Source organism: Apis cerana, linkage group LG10 (assembly GCF_029169275.1).
Source record: "Apis cerana isolate GH-2021 linkage group LG10, AcerK_1.0, whole genome shotgun sequence".
Taxonomy (NCBI): domain Eukaryota; kingdom Metazoa; phylum Arthropoda; class Insecta; order Hymenoptera; family Apidae; genus Apis; species Apis cerana.
The window spans coordinates 10,015,914-10,034,801 of record NC_083861.1 but is presented as its reverse complement, the minus strand read 5'-3'; the positions used below and the strand labels follow the sequence as shown (position 1 = coordinate 10,034,801).

The 18,888-nt window shown below is 22.3% G+C and overlaps 2 protein-coding genes across 8 annotated transcripts; one reads left to right on the top strand and one right to left on the bottom strand.

The window, feature by feature from the left end:
* Nucleotides 1-1,054: 1,054 nt before the first annotated feature.
* Nucleotides 1,055-5,779, bottom strand: LOC108002980 (uncharacterized). Its single transcript, XM_062080272.1, has 11 exons — nt 4,924-5,779; nt 4,554-4,793; nt 4,216-4,433; nt 3,697-4,123; nt 3,342-3,639; nt 2,993-3,275; nt 2,572-2,931; nt 2,341-2,487; nt 2,168-2,283; nt 1,961-2,093; nt 1,055-1,819 (listed from the first exon to the last, which is right to left on the bottom strand). Exons 1-11 carry the CDS (start codon nt 4,955-4,957, stop codon nt 1,553-1,555), a joined length of 2,523 nt encoding a protein of 840 aa, XP_061936256.1. The 5' UTR covers nt 4,958-5,779; the 3' UTR covers nt 1,055-1,552.
* A 98-nt stretch (nt 5,780-5,877) lies between these two features.
* Nucleotides 5,878-18,834, top strand: LOC108003022 (2-oxoglutarate dehydrogenase complex component E1). 7 transcript variants are annotated; one of them, XM_062080238.1, is made up of 16 exons: nt 5,878-6,010; nt 8,251-8,505; nt 8,590-8,799; nt 11,479-11,581; nt 13,126-13,381; nt 13,471-13,705; nt 13,794-13,973; nt 14,079-14,259; nt 14,409-14,689; nt 14,767-14,995; nt 15,091-15,369; nt 15,474-15,652; nt 15,732-16,166; nt 16,248-16,402; nt 16,755-16,880; nt 17,004-18,834. In XM_062080238.1, exons 2-16 carry the CDS (start codon nt 8,257-8,259, stop codon nt 17,101-17,103), a joined length of 3,198 nt encoding a protein of 1,065 aa, XP_061936222.1. In that variant the 5' UTR covers nt 5,878-6,010; nt 8,251-8,256; the 3' UTR covers nt 17,104-18,834. The 7 variants fall into 7 exon arrangements, with proteins under 7 accessions (XP_061936222.1, XP_016920566.1, XP_061936221.1 ...); XM_017065077.3 differs by having other exon boundaries at nt 16,752-16,880; XM_062080237.1 differs by lacking the exon at nt 11,479-11,581 and adding an exon at nt 10,077-10,197.
* Nucleotides 18,835-18,888: the final 54 nt, after the last annotated feature.

Genomic DNA, 18,888 nt, shown 5'->3' with positions numbered 1-18,888 from the left:
TAATCCATTTCGCACACTAATATAAAAAAATTTATTTAAAATATTTTTAAATATTTTAATCTTATAAAATAATCCAAATGTTTGTTATAAATTTTATCCGCTGAATTAGTATATGCGGAATGTGAATGAAACCGAAAAAGATTTTTTAGACCAAAGCATTTTTAGTCTGTGATATATAATATGAGAGATATATTACTTATATTAATATGAGAGAATGTGTGTGAGAAGGATTTAAGTTTTTTTGTGGAAACGATTTCTTGACGTGAGGAAATGTTTTTGGCCGTCTCCTTCGTAGAAGGAAATTGAGATTGATGATCTGTTTAAAAGATCGTAAAATAAAAATAATAACTTGAACAATGTTACATTTCTTTATAAAAAAAAAAGAGAAAAGAAAAAAGAAAAAAAGAAAGAAAAGGAAAACGAAAAGAGAAAAAAGTTGGAGTAAAAAATGATGAAAAATTTAGCAATTTAATTTAATAAAATTTATAATTTTTTAATATTTTTTAATAATTAAAAAAGACAATTTTTTTTGTATGACTTCCTTCCGAGCTTAATATTATATCTATTATAATATTAATATTATATTATATCTGTTATAATATTATTATTATTACATTTATTAATATTAAAATTTGCAAAATATAAAACAAGTTATTTTATATTAACTACTTTATTAGATATATTATTTTGATCAATTTTTAGTGTAATCTTTATGATAAAAGAAAAAAAAACAATACTGCCTTAGAAATGATTAATATTCTATGAAATAAAATTTTTTAGATTATATATAGAAATGAAATTTATATCTTCATGAAATTTTTAAAATGAAATCCGATTTTGCATGATTTTTTATAATATATAATTTTGTATAGCTGTGTAGTTACTTGTGAGATTAATATTTTTGTTAGTAATTGATTAAAATTTCTTAATTATGAGAAATAAGTTATTGTTACGAAAGATCAGATGTTGTTGCATAGAAAAAAAAAAGAGATATTCTTGATGGTATATCTATTAAAAATATCATATTAAAAACAAAATTAAAAAACAGTAAAGATTTATATACTATAATAATTTTAATTATTCTGCAATATTTGAAAACATTTGAAAACTTATTATGTATATATGTGTAAACGATATAACTATATAAAGTAGATGCGTAAATAAATATATAAAACTATACAAATCTATTCATTATAACAAGTAGCACACAGAATTGAATAAAAGAAATATGTGGTCTACTAAAAATATGATTTCTATTATACAGAATAACCCTAATAAAATTCTTAATATAATATAAATTATCATTATATTTTTTTAAATAATATAATGATAAATGACAAATCTTCTACTACACAACACAAATGTTTACTTAAGAAAAATTATTACAAATTTTATTTGTTTTATACTTTATATGTTATTATCATTTTTTGATCAAATTTTAGACCATCATTTAATATGATATTACATAAACAATCATTTCAATAAATATCATATAACAAATTTGTTAATAATTTCAGCTTATGTATTAAATGTGATTCACTAAAATACACTATTACCACGACATCAGTTTTAATTGTTTTTGAAATGTTTGAATTTGCCGTAAAAGTCCGGCTAAACGAAGTGAAGTAGGTTCCCTTGCAATAATACTATTTCCTCTTTTATGAAGAGATTTATGTTGAAAACTTGATCCATTAGATTTAGTTGATGTAAATGGAACAGTTGTATATAATTTATCTGAACCCAATGGAATTTCAGTTGATATACAAACATAGCTATTCTTTTTTTGTAACAATCTCATTTGATGTTTCAATGCCATTACCTAAGATCAACAAGTAAAGCAATTATGATAAATTTTAAAAATAAAAAAAAAATTATTAAATGAATTATTAAAAATATTATAATTAGATCATAAAATAGTCTAAATATAATGAAATATATAATTTAAGAATAATCATTTTACCTCTTTATATAAATTAACAACAGCATTTATTTCAGCTTCTTTAATACTTAATTCTTTCTCTAAATGTAATATTTCTTCTTCTAACTCTTTATCACTGTATTTTTTTGCTTTTGTTTGTAATCTTTCATATCTCCTATTGATTAAAAAATATTTAATTAATACATAGATTATACAATTTTATATTTTGTAGAAATTAGTTTAAATTACGTGTTCATTTCTTCAAATTGATCATGAAGATTAATAAGAACTTCTTGTATTCCTTTTGAATCTTGAGAATGATTAACTATTGTGGTATTGGAATTGTGTTTATCACATATACTACCCTATAATTTGTTTTAAATTAATATTCTCAAACAATCTATTACTTTGCAAGACTTCACCTGATAAATTTTTGACTGTATCTCTGGATTTTCCATTTTAGAATTTACATTTTGATGAGAAGCAAACAATTTTAACATTTTATTATCTGTTGCATGTAATATCTGTGTTGTATTTAATGTATTTAATTGATTTTCTGACTTAGTATCCTGAAAATAGACATGACTTTTATATTTTGAGATAAAATATAAACTTTTTAAATAGTATTTTTTTTAATTTTCCAATAAACGAACCTTTTTTTTATGAAGGTTTTCGTATTTATTTATATCGCCATTAATTTTTTGTTGTATATTTTGATATTGTTCAAGACTTGATTTTATATTTACATTTAAATTTACATTACTTACTCCTTTCAAAAACATATTTTCATTTTCTAATAAGTGTTCACCTTTACCCATAAATAAATTTTCTTTTTGTATATGTGCATTCATTTGAGAATTCATTTGGGAATTCATATGAGATAGTTTACTCTGTTGATCATTTATTTGTTCTATAAGAATAGATGCAGGTTTCATACCTCTACTAATTTTACGAATAAGAAGAGGAGTAATTCCAGTTGTAGCAGTTTGCCTTGTTTTCATTATACTTAAAACCTTTTAAATAAAGAAAAGCTATAATAATAAATACAGTTCATTTTTATATTTAATAACATACTTGTTGTATATTTAAACCTAAATTATGACTTGGGGTTACAGAAGTACCCACTACAAAAGGTATATTTCGAAAATTGAATCTACTGAAATATGATCGATTTGCTCTTTTCAATTTTGAAGCTAAAGTTGGCATTTCATAATTATGAGTAATTATTGGATTACAATACGATGCTTGTATAATTGCATGTTGACACTGATGTGAATTATATTTTTCCATAGTACATAAAGGAGTGGTTGAAACCTCCAAATTATAATTTAGATCATTAGTAATTGTATTTTTTCCTCTAAAAGTAGAAATATATATTATACTTAATGTTATCATTTATATAATCATTATTATAAGACCTTACTCTACTTTCTGTCCAGATTGATATTGTCTTTGGGAACAATTTTGAAGACCATCTATATTAGTATCACAAGTATTTGCATAATTATTACTTTCACATTTTGGATTTATAGACATATTTTGTCGTTTATTTATAGCTGAAGATTTTAACATGTTAATATAGTTCATATGATGTTCAAGTTTTGAATGTTTACTAGGAATAGCAGATGTGCTACCACTCTTTGCTGCAGCATTATGATAAATTTCCACTACTTCATTAGATGCTTGTTGAGACTTGAATGTATGACGATTACTTACACTATCTAAAATATATATAAAAATCAATATAAAGTTCTCAAATGAACATCTTTATATGATACTTTTTTGTTTTCGTCTTTTTGCATCCTTTTTTCCTAAAAGAACTGTTTCTCTTGTGGTTACAGTACTCCTTGAATTAGAACAACTTATTTTTCTTCTTCGTTTCTTTTTCAATGAAACAATATCATCTAGTTTACATAAAGAACCTTTCTTGCTTGATAATGCTGAAGAAATTGCTTTTTCTTTTTTCTCACTTCTTACAGAAATTTTATTTTTATCACTGGGTCCATCTTTTAAATTACCAGAAATATTCAGTTTTATATTATCTCTTATAGACGGTGATTCTTGAAGTATATAATCATTTTGATTATCCAGAATTAATTGTTCAAATGATTTGTTTGAACATTCAATATTTTCTATCAATTCTGTAGAATATTCTGTTAAATGCTTTTGATATGGGAGTTGCCAATTGTGATTGTGTTCTTCACACTGTTAATAAGATTTTTATAAATATAGTTATGAAGAACAACTTCCTTTAAAATGTGTATCAAATATATTCATGATTTAAACATGATACATACTACCATGTTTTCTTTCTGAATTGGTAATAATGATTTTGATTGTATATGTATATTTTGAATATCATACGTTCGAGGTGTAATTGAAGAAACTTCAATTCCTGCTGCTTTCTGTTTATCAAAATTTTGTAGTTTTTCTTCCTCTTTATCTTGTAGATTAATTTTTGATATAATGTTTACTAAACTTGATGTTATAGGTTCATCCTTGTGAATTATATTATCTGTAACAGAATTTATTTGTACTTATTTTTATAATTTTGCAATAATAACAGAATATAAAGTAATAAAAAACATCAAATGTTAATATTTATTATATCATTTTCAAACATTTACAAACATACATTCAATATCAGAATAATTTTCCAAAGAATTATTATAATTCATCTGTTTGGAAATTATAGCTTGATCGTTACTAGAAGTCTTAATTTTAGAATCTTTCCAATTTGGACTATACAATGTCTTTTTATTTTCTTGTATTTTTGGCATATCATGATATAACATCTTCATATATTTCATATGAGATTTTAACGAATCACATCTTTCTTTTGTAGAATGCAACCATTGTTTTACATTTTTTACATCTAAATAAATAAACATCAATATAATTAGATATATTACAAATATAATATTGTTATTGTAGAATATAATGAAAAATAATATATAGCATGCTTAAAAACATGTTGAATTATAAAATAGTAAATATATAATTACCAGAGCAATATTTTTTCTTGTTATTAATATCCATATTCTGTTTTAAATTAATTAATATACATAATTTAATTATCAAATAACCATCATAAGTAAGATCAATATTAAAAATTTTAAATTTTTTAACGAATAAATGAAATTTGTAATAATATAAAACTAAAAGAAATCTATAAAAATTCAAGAAATAAGAAGGAAGAATTTCGTAGGTTACGCTTTTATTGTTTATCGATTACATTTTTACATATATATCTTTTGTTTCCGATATGTTCTTCTTTCATTAAAAGAAAATCGTTAACGGAAAATTTTAGTTCTTACCAGAATTTTAAAATATTTAAATTTTATCTTTTTCAATATCGATTTTCATTTCTTCGCACAATTTAAACATAAAATTTTATTACAATAATATTGTTAAATTGAAAAAATTAATTACTATTAAAATATTTAATTTATATACATATAAAATTTATGATATATTTTTATATAAAATTCATAAAACGAATAAAATTAAAGAATTTATATCAAAAACGATCTTTGTCCAATTTCAGTCATAAAATCTATCATACTTCTGATTTGATTAAATACATGTAAATATTATATAATTAATAAAAGAAAATAAAAAAATTTGAATTTATTGAAAAATAATTGAAGATTTTTAAGAAACAAAATAAAAAAAATAGAAATTGATAAAAAATTTTTTTTATATAAATTTTCAAATTTTAATGCATATTTTATTTTAAAAGTTAATCATGAATTATTTAATATTAATCAAGAATCAAATTATTATTTTTTTAAACAAATTGAAAATAGAAATATTAATTTTTGTAATGATATAATAAATGATATAATAATTTACAAATATTTAAAGAAATTAACAAATTCAAACATTAATAATAAACAAAAAAAATTATATTTAATGTTTTTAAAATAAATTTAAAATAGATTTAAAATCAAATTATAATAATAATATGCAATATTTAGTCGTTAGGTGCGCTGAAGTCTATCTCTTAATCATATTTTAAGACGACGTAGTTCGCTCTTCTTGTGAGTTGTAAATGGTGGATAGTCTGTCATTGTGTTGCGTTAACATCAGGTATGTGAATTTGTATCTCATTTATGTTTAATTTTTTTTAATTATAAATTTAATGAAAAATATGATTTTTACTAATAATTGTCAATTATTCTATGTAAAGAAATTTAATTTTAATAACAAAAATTATTCCATCTTACAATTTTCTTTGGTAACATTTTCGATTACGTAAAATTGTTGCAGTAGACAAAAATAGTCACCTGACTTAACAAATGCAGACAAAACAAATTCGAGAACTTTAGAAATTTAACGGATTTATTTTATATTTTCATATTATATATTAATTAAAATACTATTAATAATTGAATCAATAACCTATAATGTAATTGTATATGAATGAAAAATATTTTTTCATATATTTGAATATAAATACAATTGTGTAATCGCTATAACTATTTAGAATTCTATAATGAATTCTACATATATAGTTTTTTTAAATTTTCTTAAATTTAAAATCTTAGTCCTTTTATTTACTCCTTTTTTATCGATATAAGATGATTAACATTTAATTATGTTGGAAAGGAGAAATATCATATATTTCTTATATTTCATTTATTTATAAGTGAACACAATTTTTTTCAAATATTTTAAATATTTAAAAATCTATTTAAAAAAAATTGACTTTTGCTATTTATTTTTGGTTATAATTTTTTTTATAAAGTGATCATAAATACTAAATCTATAAATTTACAGAAATTTGAAAAATAAATATATATTTATATTTACCGGTATAAATTACATAATAAAGAAAATTAAATTAGTATTTTATTTTTTATTTTGACATATGCATTTATTACTGTTTTTTGTTTTGTTCTACTCAAAATATAAATTTATATATATATAAATTTTATATATTTCTAATTGATATATATATTCGTACGATTCTTCGTAATATGTTGTAATAATTGATAATTCGTACATCATAATTATTATGAACATTCTTTTATTGCTTTCAATTTAAATTGTGTAATATTATAATATTATTTATTATAATATTAAAATGAATTTTATGCTAATATAAATTATGATCTAACCTAATATTTTTAGCATATATATTTATTTCTTGTCTAATTAATTTATATAATGAAATTGAATATAGAGAATTTATTATGAATTCTTATAATGTATTTTTTTTTATTTGATTTTAAAATAGATGAGTTTTATTTATTTTGTATTAATAATATATTATGCTGATTATAGAAATATTAAGTTGATTTATGATATATTTCTTATTTATTATTAATGTTTATGATTTTATATATATATTAGTATTTTAACTTTCAAATTTATATTGAATTTTCTTTTTTATTTTTTTTTTAATATCATTTAATTATATTATGAAGAAATTATTTTGTTAATATTTATAAGATATAATTTATTATATATTTATAATTCGTTTTTTTATATGTAATTATATAATAATTTTATAATAACAAAAAGTTTCTTAATCTAAATATATCATTATTTTATCATTATTTTCATTATTATCATATTATCATTATCATTATCATATTATTATTATCATTATACTTTAATATTCAAAAAATTATTAATTTATATAAATATCAAATTAATATAATTTTGATAATTATATATTAATAATTATATATTGAATTATATATTAAATTATTGTTTATTATATATTATTTATTATCACACAAATATTTATTAATATTAATATTATCATTAATTTTTTTTAAATATTTATTTTCCATAATTGTACATGATACATAAATTGATTGATTTCATCATGTACTAAATTTTAAAGTTGGCAATCATATGTGATTGTGCAATTATAATTAAAAAGAAATTTAAAAATATTTTTTTATAAATAGAATAATCTTACAAAATAATTTCATAAGAAAATTACTTTTTAGAAAGATATATTAGATTATTTAAGAGAAAATATTAATTTATTTTAAATATAATATATTACTGATATTAATTTTTTTTTTATTTCTGGAAAAGAAATTAAGTTTAAAGTTTAAAGTTAAAGTTACTATATTCATATATAGAAGAAGAAATGAATTAAGATATATATAAATATAATTATATATTATATGTAATATATAATATATATAAATATATATTTTAATTAGCATAGATAAAATTTTATATTTGAAAGCAAATTGATAAAATTTATTTATCTTTTATTATTTAATTTGATTTTTAAATTGTTTTCTGAGTAAATATAAATAAAAATAAGCAATATAAACTCTCTATAACATTATTATTTGTTTCAGGTAAAAATGTATAAGGCAAGGACAGTATTTAGTACATTAACTCCTTTGGCACCTCGAATGTGCAAACCTGAAAGGTTTGCTTCATGGCTGGTACGAAGCCATCCCCTGACAAGAACTACACAAGTGATGGTTGCCAAATCAGCCAGAAAATATAGCAATCGGGTAGCGACAGAACCTTTTCTCAATGGAAGTTCTAGCTCTTATGTAGAAGAAATGTATAATGCATGGCTACAAGATCCTCATAGTGTACATGTGGTTAGTAATAAATTTATAAAATATATTATTGTTACTAATATAAATAATAATAATAATTTTGTATGTAATTTTATTTTTTTTTAGTCTTGGGATTCATTTTTCCGTAGTAGTACTGCTGGAGCTGCACCAGGTCTTGCATATCAGGCTCCTCCTTCTCTTGCTCCAAGTTATAACCAAGTTCCATTGGGAGCATTATTACCACTTGGTGGAAGTACTCAATTAAGCCAAATACCTATTACTGAAAAAATAATTGATGATCATCTGGCTGTTCAAGCTATTATTCGTTCTTATCAGGTATATTAATTTTATATTATTTAAAAAAAATAGAAATTTCAAAAACATATTTTCAAGCACTTCTTATTTCTTAAATTCTTAAATTTCTTATATAATATATTACAAAAGATGTGTTTATTATATATTTTTAAACAATTTCATTTTTCTTATTTATGAGATATTCAGTTTAAGTAAAGATTTTGGCTTCATGTTAAAGCTTTTAGATGTCTTATTTTATTTTTTGAAATCATTGAGAAAAATGTCTTAATATTTTGAATGTAATTCAATCATTATTTGATCTTGAAACATTGTAGCATGTGTTCTAGAAACATTGTATGTATGTTTTATGTCAAAGGGAAATTTTTAGTATCATATTGCATGTGAAATAAAAAGTTTCTTCTCAATTTCCATGTCCTAATTTCTTCTTTTTTTATTTCGTAACATCATATTTACTAAACATTATGTTTACTAATCTAATTAATATATTAATTTTACAAATAAAAAAGAAGAAAAAAAGAAAATTATGAAATACAGGACATAAGAAATTGATATTGAAACTTGTTTATTAAGGGTTATCATGTGTTTCATGAAATAATTCATCATTTCATGCTATCATTAAAAAAATGAATATTTCAAATACTGAACATACTGAATATCAAATCAGTCAAATATTGCATAATAATCTCATTCCATTAGATGCTTATTGCATCTATTACCTTTAGCATGTTTTACACTTAAATATTTCCTAGGCTATATTAAACTTTTATAAATTGTGTCATTAATACATTATTATTGTATATCATATGTAATACATATTACATAATCATTAATATATAATAAAAAAAATGAATCAATAAAAAATTAATAAAATATATATATAATATATATATATATATATATATATATATAATATATATATATATATATATCTACTACTATAAAACAATCTACTATTAAAAATAGTTTATTTATAAAAAATAGATTAAGATTTATTAATATTTTTTTATTAATTCAACCAAAAATTTGATATAAAAGCTACAATATTTCTAACTTTATTCATTTATTTCACATATTTAAAAAATTCTATGTATTTTTATGTGGTTTTAAAAATGTATAAATTAAACATTTTAATCTGCTAATGTAATAATTGGTATTAAAAATAGTTAATAGTTAAGGGGTAGTTACAATTTTAATATCAATATTAAATGTATCTTTATATGGTAGTAATGTATGGTAGTAATAAATAGAAAAACTGATATACATTTGGGGTCGTTTTGGAATTATTTATTGGCATATAGGCTCGAGGTCACTTAGTTGCTGATCTGGACCCACTGGGTATCATGCAAACAGACCTGATACATACACATTATGCAGCCCGCAAGGGATCTCCAGAACAGGTTCTGCGACAATATATGCTTGGTAAGGCTTTTACCCAAACCTATTCCTTAAACTATTATTTCAATTTTTATGTGTATCATAAGGTAAAGGTGTGTCATTCATAATATATATATCATTTTAAATTTGGCGTTAGATTATATATATTTGTTTATTATACCTTTGTCAAAATTCATGAAAATATTAATACTTTCATATTATTAGAACATTTTTAAAACACCTTCACCAATTACATCATATTTCACATCATAAAAATAAACATGGTTTTTATTATACATAATAACTCCTTCTTAATTATTATATCTCTTTTTTTTTCAATATTCTGTTAATTTTATGATAAAAACATATTTTTTATTTTCAAAATTTTTGTGAATTTTTTAAAAAGAATTATGTTATAAAATATATAATTAAAATAGTTTTTCTTATATATTTATATGTTGGAGGATAAAAATATTAATAATATTAATAATATAATGAAAAAATTATTACAGATATTAAATATAAATATTGAATAGAATAAGAAGGTGTTATATGAATGTAAATCCATGATAAATTTTACTGATACTGAAAATGTTTTTCTTAAAAAAATATGGAATGTTTATTAGTTTATATTTTGTAATTAATTTAATGTATTGATAATATGTTAAGTATATAAATGAAAATGTGTAAATAGTTTTTATATTATTACTCTGTAATATATATGTAATTATTTACGATATATTTAAATAATGTATACAAGAAAATTATCTAAGGTAAGAAAAATTTGGAAATCATTGCTTTGCATGCTTGCAAATAATGTTATCAGCTTTGCTTTTATATGTTTGCAATTATTATTGAATGTTTGTTTCTGGAACAATTTACTATTTAACTTTATTGTATTGTAATTGATTTTTTATCTATAGCAGAATTTTATTTTAATTTTTATGTACTTTTAATTTAATTATTCAAAAAATTATGAAATAACAATTAAATATTTCTAGTATATATTTTAAATATATAAATAATAAATTTAATAATAACAATAAAAAGTATGTACATAAATGCTTTAAAATATTAATATTAATATTTATTTTCATAATATGTTTATTTTTAATTACTGTGATGTTATATTTTAAAAAAAAAATTTTTTTCTCTGTCTATCTCTTTTTCTTTCTCTTTCTCTTTTTCAATTCATATAAATAAATATTTTAAAACATATTTAAGTAAAGATCTATCACAGTAATTTATTTTAATGTATATAATGAGTTGATAAGTTTGAAAACTAAAAATTATTTGGTTCGTATGAATGTGGCGTTAAATTGACAGATTCGTGGCCATCATATCGCTAAATTGGATCCACTTGGCATCAACAGCGCCGATCTTGATGATAGACATCCACAAGAGTTGCTCTATAATCATTATTCATTCGGTAAGCTCAAATGAACGTGTCTCTGTTTAAAGCAAAAATAAAAAAATACTGTGTGACGCACTTTAATTGAGGTATTTCGATACATTAAAAGAATAGTAAAAAAATGGATTATTTGAAACAATATTTCATTTTATTATTTTTTTAACATTTTTATTTTAAAAATATTTATATAATATATTGCAAATTTTTTTACAATATGATTACAATATGATACTTAATGCTATTATGTTGTGTTTATTATTATAATTCATATTACATTTACACTATTACATTTTTTCCTGGTCACAAAATACAGCATTATAAATACAATAAAAGTTTTGAATTTTAATTAGATTAAAAGTTAGCAAAATGAAATTATTTTTATTTAGGAAGGCCTCATTATAATACAAGTACAAAAAGTTCAATAACTTAATTATTTAGTTCAAGTCTAATGTCCACAGGAAACAGAGCACGTACTACAACTTACTCACAGGAACTACAATACAAAATAGCTGCTTATGAAAAGTAAGAATGTAAGAATTATAATTCAAATGAAAGTCCAATTTAAAATCTTTGTGAATTTTTAGTATCTTTGGGAAGCGCTGGTTTATTATGGAATTATATAAAAATTAGTGTTACAAAAAATTATAAAGGTGCTTGGGTTTTTTGTATAAATATTGTTTGAAAAATTACTCTATTTTGCTGTAAAGATATTTGTGCCAGGAATAATTTTTTTTTTGGGAAGAATTAGAAAAAGTTTTTTAAAAATTAATTAAATTATATTATTATCATAATAATTTATATAAGATGTTTAATATAATGGAAAATAAGTATAATTATTTACAAATCATGTTTGTAAATATAGCTCTTCAACTTCTTATTTATTTATTAAATATCTTTTATACATTCATTATTTTTCAAATTTTACATTTTTTTGTATTCTTTTTTATTTTAATTTAAAAATTGTGTAATCAATAATATATATATTTAATTAAAAATCTTACAATATTATTGTAGTGTTATTATTTTGGTATTGTTGGTGATTGTTTTTACTAATAATAATGCTTCACTAAGATTTACAGCTTTGTATTTGAATATTTTTTTCAGTTTTCAATTTATTTCTATTTTTATAAATATTGTGGAGAAGGTTTGTTATATATTTTGTTACACCAATAATCTTGATTGGTTTTAAAATATGATGCATGCATATATTACGCGTCAAACTTTTTGCATATATTTACACGTAATATTATTAAAAAAACTATTTGTATATTTTTAAGTTACAAAGATAGGAAAGTGCGAATATAAAAAATATTGCATTTAAGTTTCGTATTGTACAAAGTTATCTTTTTTTTTATTTTTTTGCTTCATAAATAGTTCACATTTTCAGTATCAGTAATAAAAAAAAATATATGTATATTATACTTTAATTAAAAAAGGTGCGTATAACGTAAAAGTATTTAAAAAGAAATTTATTTGAAGTTAAATTTTTTGTTGTTATAAATATGTGACGCTTGTTCTTTAATTTTTTTTAAATTAAATATTTTATTATTCACATTCTACAGAGGAGTCAGATATGGATCGTATTTTCAAATTACCGTCCACCACTTTTATCGGAGGCAAAGAAAAATCATTGCCTCTTCGTGAAATCTTAAAGAGATTAGAAGCTGCTTACTGTGGTCACATTGGTGTGGAATTCATGTTTATTAACTCCTTAGAACAATGTAATTGGATTCGGCAAAAAATGGAAACACCCGGTATTATGGAAATGACAAATGATGAAAGGAGACTTATTTTGGCTAGATTAACTCGTGCAACTGGGTATATATAGTGAAATATCAATATTTGTATATTAAATTAGCAACAATGTATTTAATCCTATTTTTTTGTATTATATTTTTCTATTATAGATTTGAAGCATTTCTTGCACGCAAATGGTCATCTGAGAAAAGATTTGGTTTAGAGGGATGTGAAATTCTAATTCCTGCTATGAAGCAAGTAATTGATAAATCAACTGAATTAGGAGTTGAATCCATTGTTATGGGTATGCCTCATAGAGGTCGTTTAAATGTCCTTGCTAATGTCTGCCGCAAACCTTTAAGTCAAATATTTACTCAATTTGCTGCTCTTGAAGCAGCTGATGATGTAAGCATAATATATGTTATAATATATAATATATGTTATAAAATTTGATTTATTATATATATTTTATTCATTCTTAATAATTCTTTAGGGATCCGGTGATGTTAAATATCATTTGGGAACTTATATTGAGCGTTTAAATCGAGTAACAAATAAAAACATTCGTTTGGCTGTGGTGGCAAATCCATCTCATTTGGAAGCTGTTGATCCGGTAGTACAAGGAAAGACTCGTGCAGAACAATTCTATCGTGGTGATGGTGAAGGCAAAAAGGTGCGATATAAAAATTATAATAACAATTTACATTAGTTTTTAATTTAAATAATAATTTGTATTATCAGTAAAATAACATTAAATTTTTATTATTGAATTTAATAGGTCATGTCTATTCTTCTGCATGGTGATGCTGCATTTTGTGGACAGGGTATTGTTTTTGAAACAATGCACTTATCAGATTTGCCTGATTATACAACTCATGGTACTATTCATATTGTGGTGAATAATCAAATTGGATTTACAACAGATCCAAGACATTCACGATCTTCTCCATACTGTACTGGTAAATATTATATATAGAAAATAATATTTTTATATCTTAAAGTTTATTATATATAAGTTTATTATATAAGTTTAATATAATTAATAATTTAAAGTAATTATTATTATTATATTTAAATTTCATTTAAATTATGTTTGAATTTTTGAAAGATGTTGCAAGAGTAGTGAACGCACCTATCTTTCATGTTAATTCGGATGATCCTGAGGCAGTGATGCATGTTTGCAAAGTTGCTGCAGAATGGAGAGCAACTTTTCACAAAGATGTTGTTATTGATATTGTATCATATAGACGAAATGGTCATAATGAAATTGATGAACCTATGTTTACACAACCTTTAATGTATCGGAAAATTAGAAATACTCCACCAGTTCTAGACAAATATGCTAAAACTCTTACTGACGATGGTGTTGTCACTTCTGAAGAAGTTAAGGTATCTTAAGTATTGATTTAAAATGTTTTAATTATTTAAATATATGTGATAGAATTATTGTAATAATATTATTGTAGGATGTTAAAGATAAATATGAAAAAATCTGTGAAGAAGCATATGTTAATGCTAAACAAGAAACGCATATTAAATATAAAGACTGGCTGGATTCTCCATGGTCTGGTTTCTTTGAAGGAAAAGATCCTTTGAAAGTATCTCCTACTGGTATTAAAGAAGACACACTCACTCATATTGGAAAAAAATTCTCATCACCACCACCCAATGCAGCAGAATTTGTAGTTCATAAAGGTAAAAAAAATTTTTTAATGGTTTTAATATATATAAAATATATTATATATATAGAAATAATATTAAATAATTCGAAATATATAAATATTAAATAGGTATCGAACGTATTTTGAAGTCTCGTATGGAAATGATAGAAGCTCGAACAGTTGATTGGGCTCTTGGAGAAGCTATGGCTTTTGGTTCCTTACTTAAAGAGGGCATTCATGTTAGATTGTCGGGTCAAGATGTAGAAAGAGGAACTTTTTCACATAGACATCATGTTCTTCATCATCAAACTGTAGATAAAGCTACTTATAGACCGTTATGTTATCTTTATCCAGATCAAGCTCCATACACTGTGTGCAATAGTTCTTTATCAGAGTTTGGTGTTCTTGGTAAAAATATTAAAATATTTTTTACATTGATTTTGTATATATTATATGTTTTGATGATATAACTAACGAAATTATTTTTATATTTAAAATTTTTAAATTTTCAGGATTTGAATTAGGTTATTCTATGACAAATCCTAATGCATTAGTATGCTGGGAAGCACAATTTGGTGATTTCAACAATACAGCACAATGCATAATCGATCAATTTATTAGCAGTGGTCAAGCTAAATGGGTACGTCAATCTGGTCTTGTTATGCTGCAACCTCATGGTCTCGAAGGAATGGTAAATATAATTTTAAATATTTTCTTTTTAGATATTTATGATATGATAGTGAATAATTCGTTATATTATATTTTTATAGGGACCTGAGCATTCCAGTGCTCGTTTGGAACGTTTTTTACAAATGTCGGCTGATGATCCAGATTATTTTCCTCCTGAAAATGAAGAATTTGCTGTACGCCAGTTGCATGATATCAACTGGATTGTAGCTAATTGCAGTACACCAGCAAATTATTTTCATATTTTAAGAAGACAAATTGCATTGCCATTTAGAAAACCTTTGATTTTAATGACACCAAAATCATTACTTCGTCATCCAGAAGCGAAATCTAATTTCGATTTAATGCTAGAAAATACAGAGTTTCTTAGAGTAATACCAGAAGAAGGTGTAGCTTCTCAAAATCCTAATAATGTTAAAAGAGTGCTTTTTTGTTCTGGTAAGATTTACTATGATCTAAAAAAAGCACGCGCAGAGAAAAATTTGGATGATAAAGTTGCTATTATAAGAGTTGAACAGGTAAATAGCAATAAATATCAAGTTTTGAACTTTTTACTTCTATTGTGTTAATTAAAATTATCTGAGTGTTTTTATTTACAGATTTCACCTTTCCCATATGATTTAGTTAAAAAAGAAGCTGTTAAATATTCCAATGCAGATTTAGTATGGGCTCAAGAAGAACATAAAAATCAAGGTGCATGGACATATATTCAACCTAGATTCCATACAGCTCTTAATGGAACTCGTTCTGTATCGTAAGTATCAATTTTTTAAAAAACTATATATTTTAAATTACTTTTGTTTTCGTTTTGATGAATTTTTTAATGAATGTTAATATCGTACAGTCATTTAATTGATAATTGTATATATATAAATTATTAAGAAATACAATTATCATTTATTTTAAATATTCAATATATTTTTCACGGCTTTAGCTGTTTACATGGCTCAAGTTTTTTACTTTGTCGTTTTTAATATAATATAATAAAATTTATAAAATTTCAATATATGTATATATCATAATAAGCAATATATTTGCACTAAGTTGTCACTAATTTGTTTTGTACGCGTGCTTACAAAGTAAACAATTGGGCCATGTTACAGCAGCGGAAATACATCATACGACAGTAAGGATAGCAGAGGGTGGTTTAATGGTTGGTTTTCAACTAAACCAACAATTGTGTCCGAGCCACTGTCAAAAGAATCTAATAAATCCAAACAGAGAACATTAAGGTAATGTTAATCATAGTATTTAATTAGAATATTTGTTATAATTTTATTTGTTCCTTACTGTTCATGATGATAAATATATAATATTTACAACAATTAACTTCAATCTTTAATTTTCTGTTTCAGATATGTTGGTCGACCAACGGGAGCTTCACCCGCAACAGGAAGCAAAATGCAGCATCTCAAAGAATTGAAACAATTACTTGATGACTCCTTCAATCTTTAATTATTCTTCGTAGCACTATGTATAACACATTTTATTTATTTTCTTCATTATAATTGTTATATTCTTTTTGTCCTCTATATCACTCTTTTAGAGATTAACATAACTTGCAATTTTCTTCATTATTAATTCATTTAGAAATATCGCACGTACGAATACTTTCTTGATAATGATAGATTTATTATAAAATTTATATAGTTTGTGTTAATTCTTTTATTTTAAAATTTTTATCTTATATAAGTGCAATGATCGAATCAATAACTTAATACTTCAAAACATTTCTTTGCTTTGATTGAAAAAATAAAAAATATAAATTTAATGAAAAATCTAAAAATTAATAATAAATATTTGAAGTCGATATTTAAGTTTTGTTTCTAATATAAATATTCTATTGTGCAATGAGTAATTCATGAAAATATATGCATTTCATTCTTATTTAATGTTTGAATGCGATTCTGTATATTTTCTTTTTTTTTTTAAATACATAACATATTTATATTAGTATGTGAGTTGAATGTTGAGCCTAGTGTATGTTTGAGTTCACAGAAATATTTTATTATATTTTATTATGTAAATATAGCAATTATATATATATGTATATGTATATATGTATATATACATATATATATACATATATATAATGTAAATTATATTAGCATGAAACATTTTAGCATGTCTTACTCATTGCTCAGTTGTTAAATTTTAATGATCACAATCAAATTATATTAAATTGAAAATATTCGTACGTGATACATTTGTATTTTATTTTGTTAATATATTGATATAAAATTAACATTATGAGAAATGAAGAGAAAGAAAAAGTATTATTTTTAATTTATATATAACATTTTACGCAGAGCGTAAATGTTTCTGTGGTTATGACTGTGGAGATTTAAATTAAACTTTTCAGGGTTGGTATTGTGTATTTACGGCAATTTTTTTATTCATTTATTTATGCCGTAGTAAAGAACAGCCAATTGATTTAATTCTTTATCGTTGCTCTATTTTTATAAAGAATTAAATGATTGGTAGGATCGTAGAATTATATGAAGAAATAGATCGTAACATTAGACTCACTTCCGTAACAAATGAAAATGTAAATTTATATAAATTTAAAAAAAAATGTTTATGAAATTGAGTTATAATGTTACTCTTTGAAAAGTTTTGAAACATTCTCCCTTTTAAAGAGTCAACTTGCTAATGCTAGTGAATATAAAAAAATATATATTTTATTATTATTTTATTTTATTCAACGCGCACGTGTGCACGGTATGCGTTGTTGTATATTGCGAAGGCACAGTATTTATATGTATAATTCACTTCAAAAATAGAATTTATGAATGGAATATTTATTGTACCGTATCATTGATTATATTAGTATTCATTGAAAACTATTATTTTAAATTCAACTATATAACTTATTATAATTATCTTTTATGTTCTATCTGTAAAAAAATAAAAAGAAAATGATACACAATATTTTATAATCCATTAAATATAATATAGTCCAATCAAAACTGCGGTACTGTTATTCCAATCATCAGTTTTTGTTATTATATGCATAATAAGGATGATAAATATATGCTTTAATATTAAAAAGAGAAGAATAGATTAATAGATCAAAAAGTTGCTGATGAAAATAAATTAAAATTTACTTATATTAATATACTTGCATCGATATATTAGGGTATATTTGTAGCATCTTATTATGAAATTAAATTATGTTAGCCATTATCAAGTATTTCTAAATAATTATTTCCCTTTTTAATAATATTCAATATTTTTTTG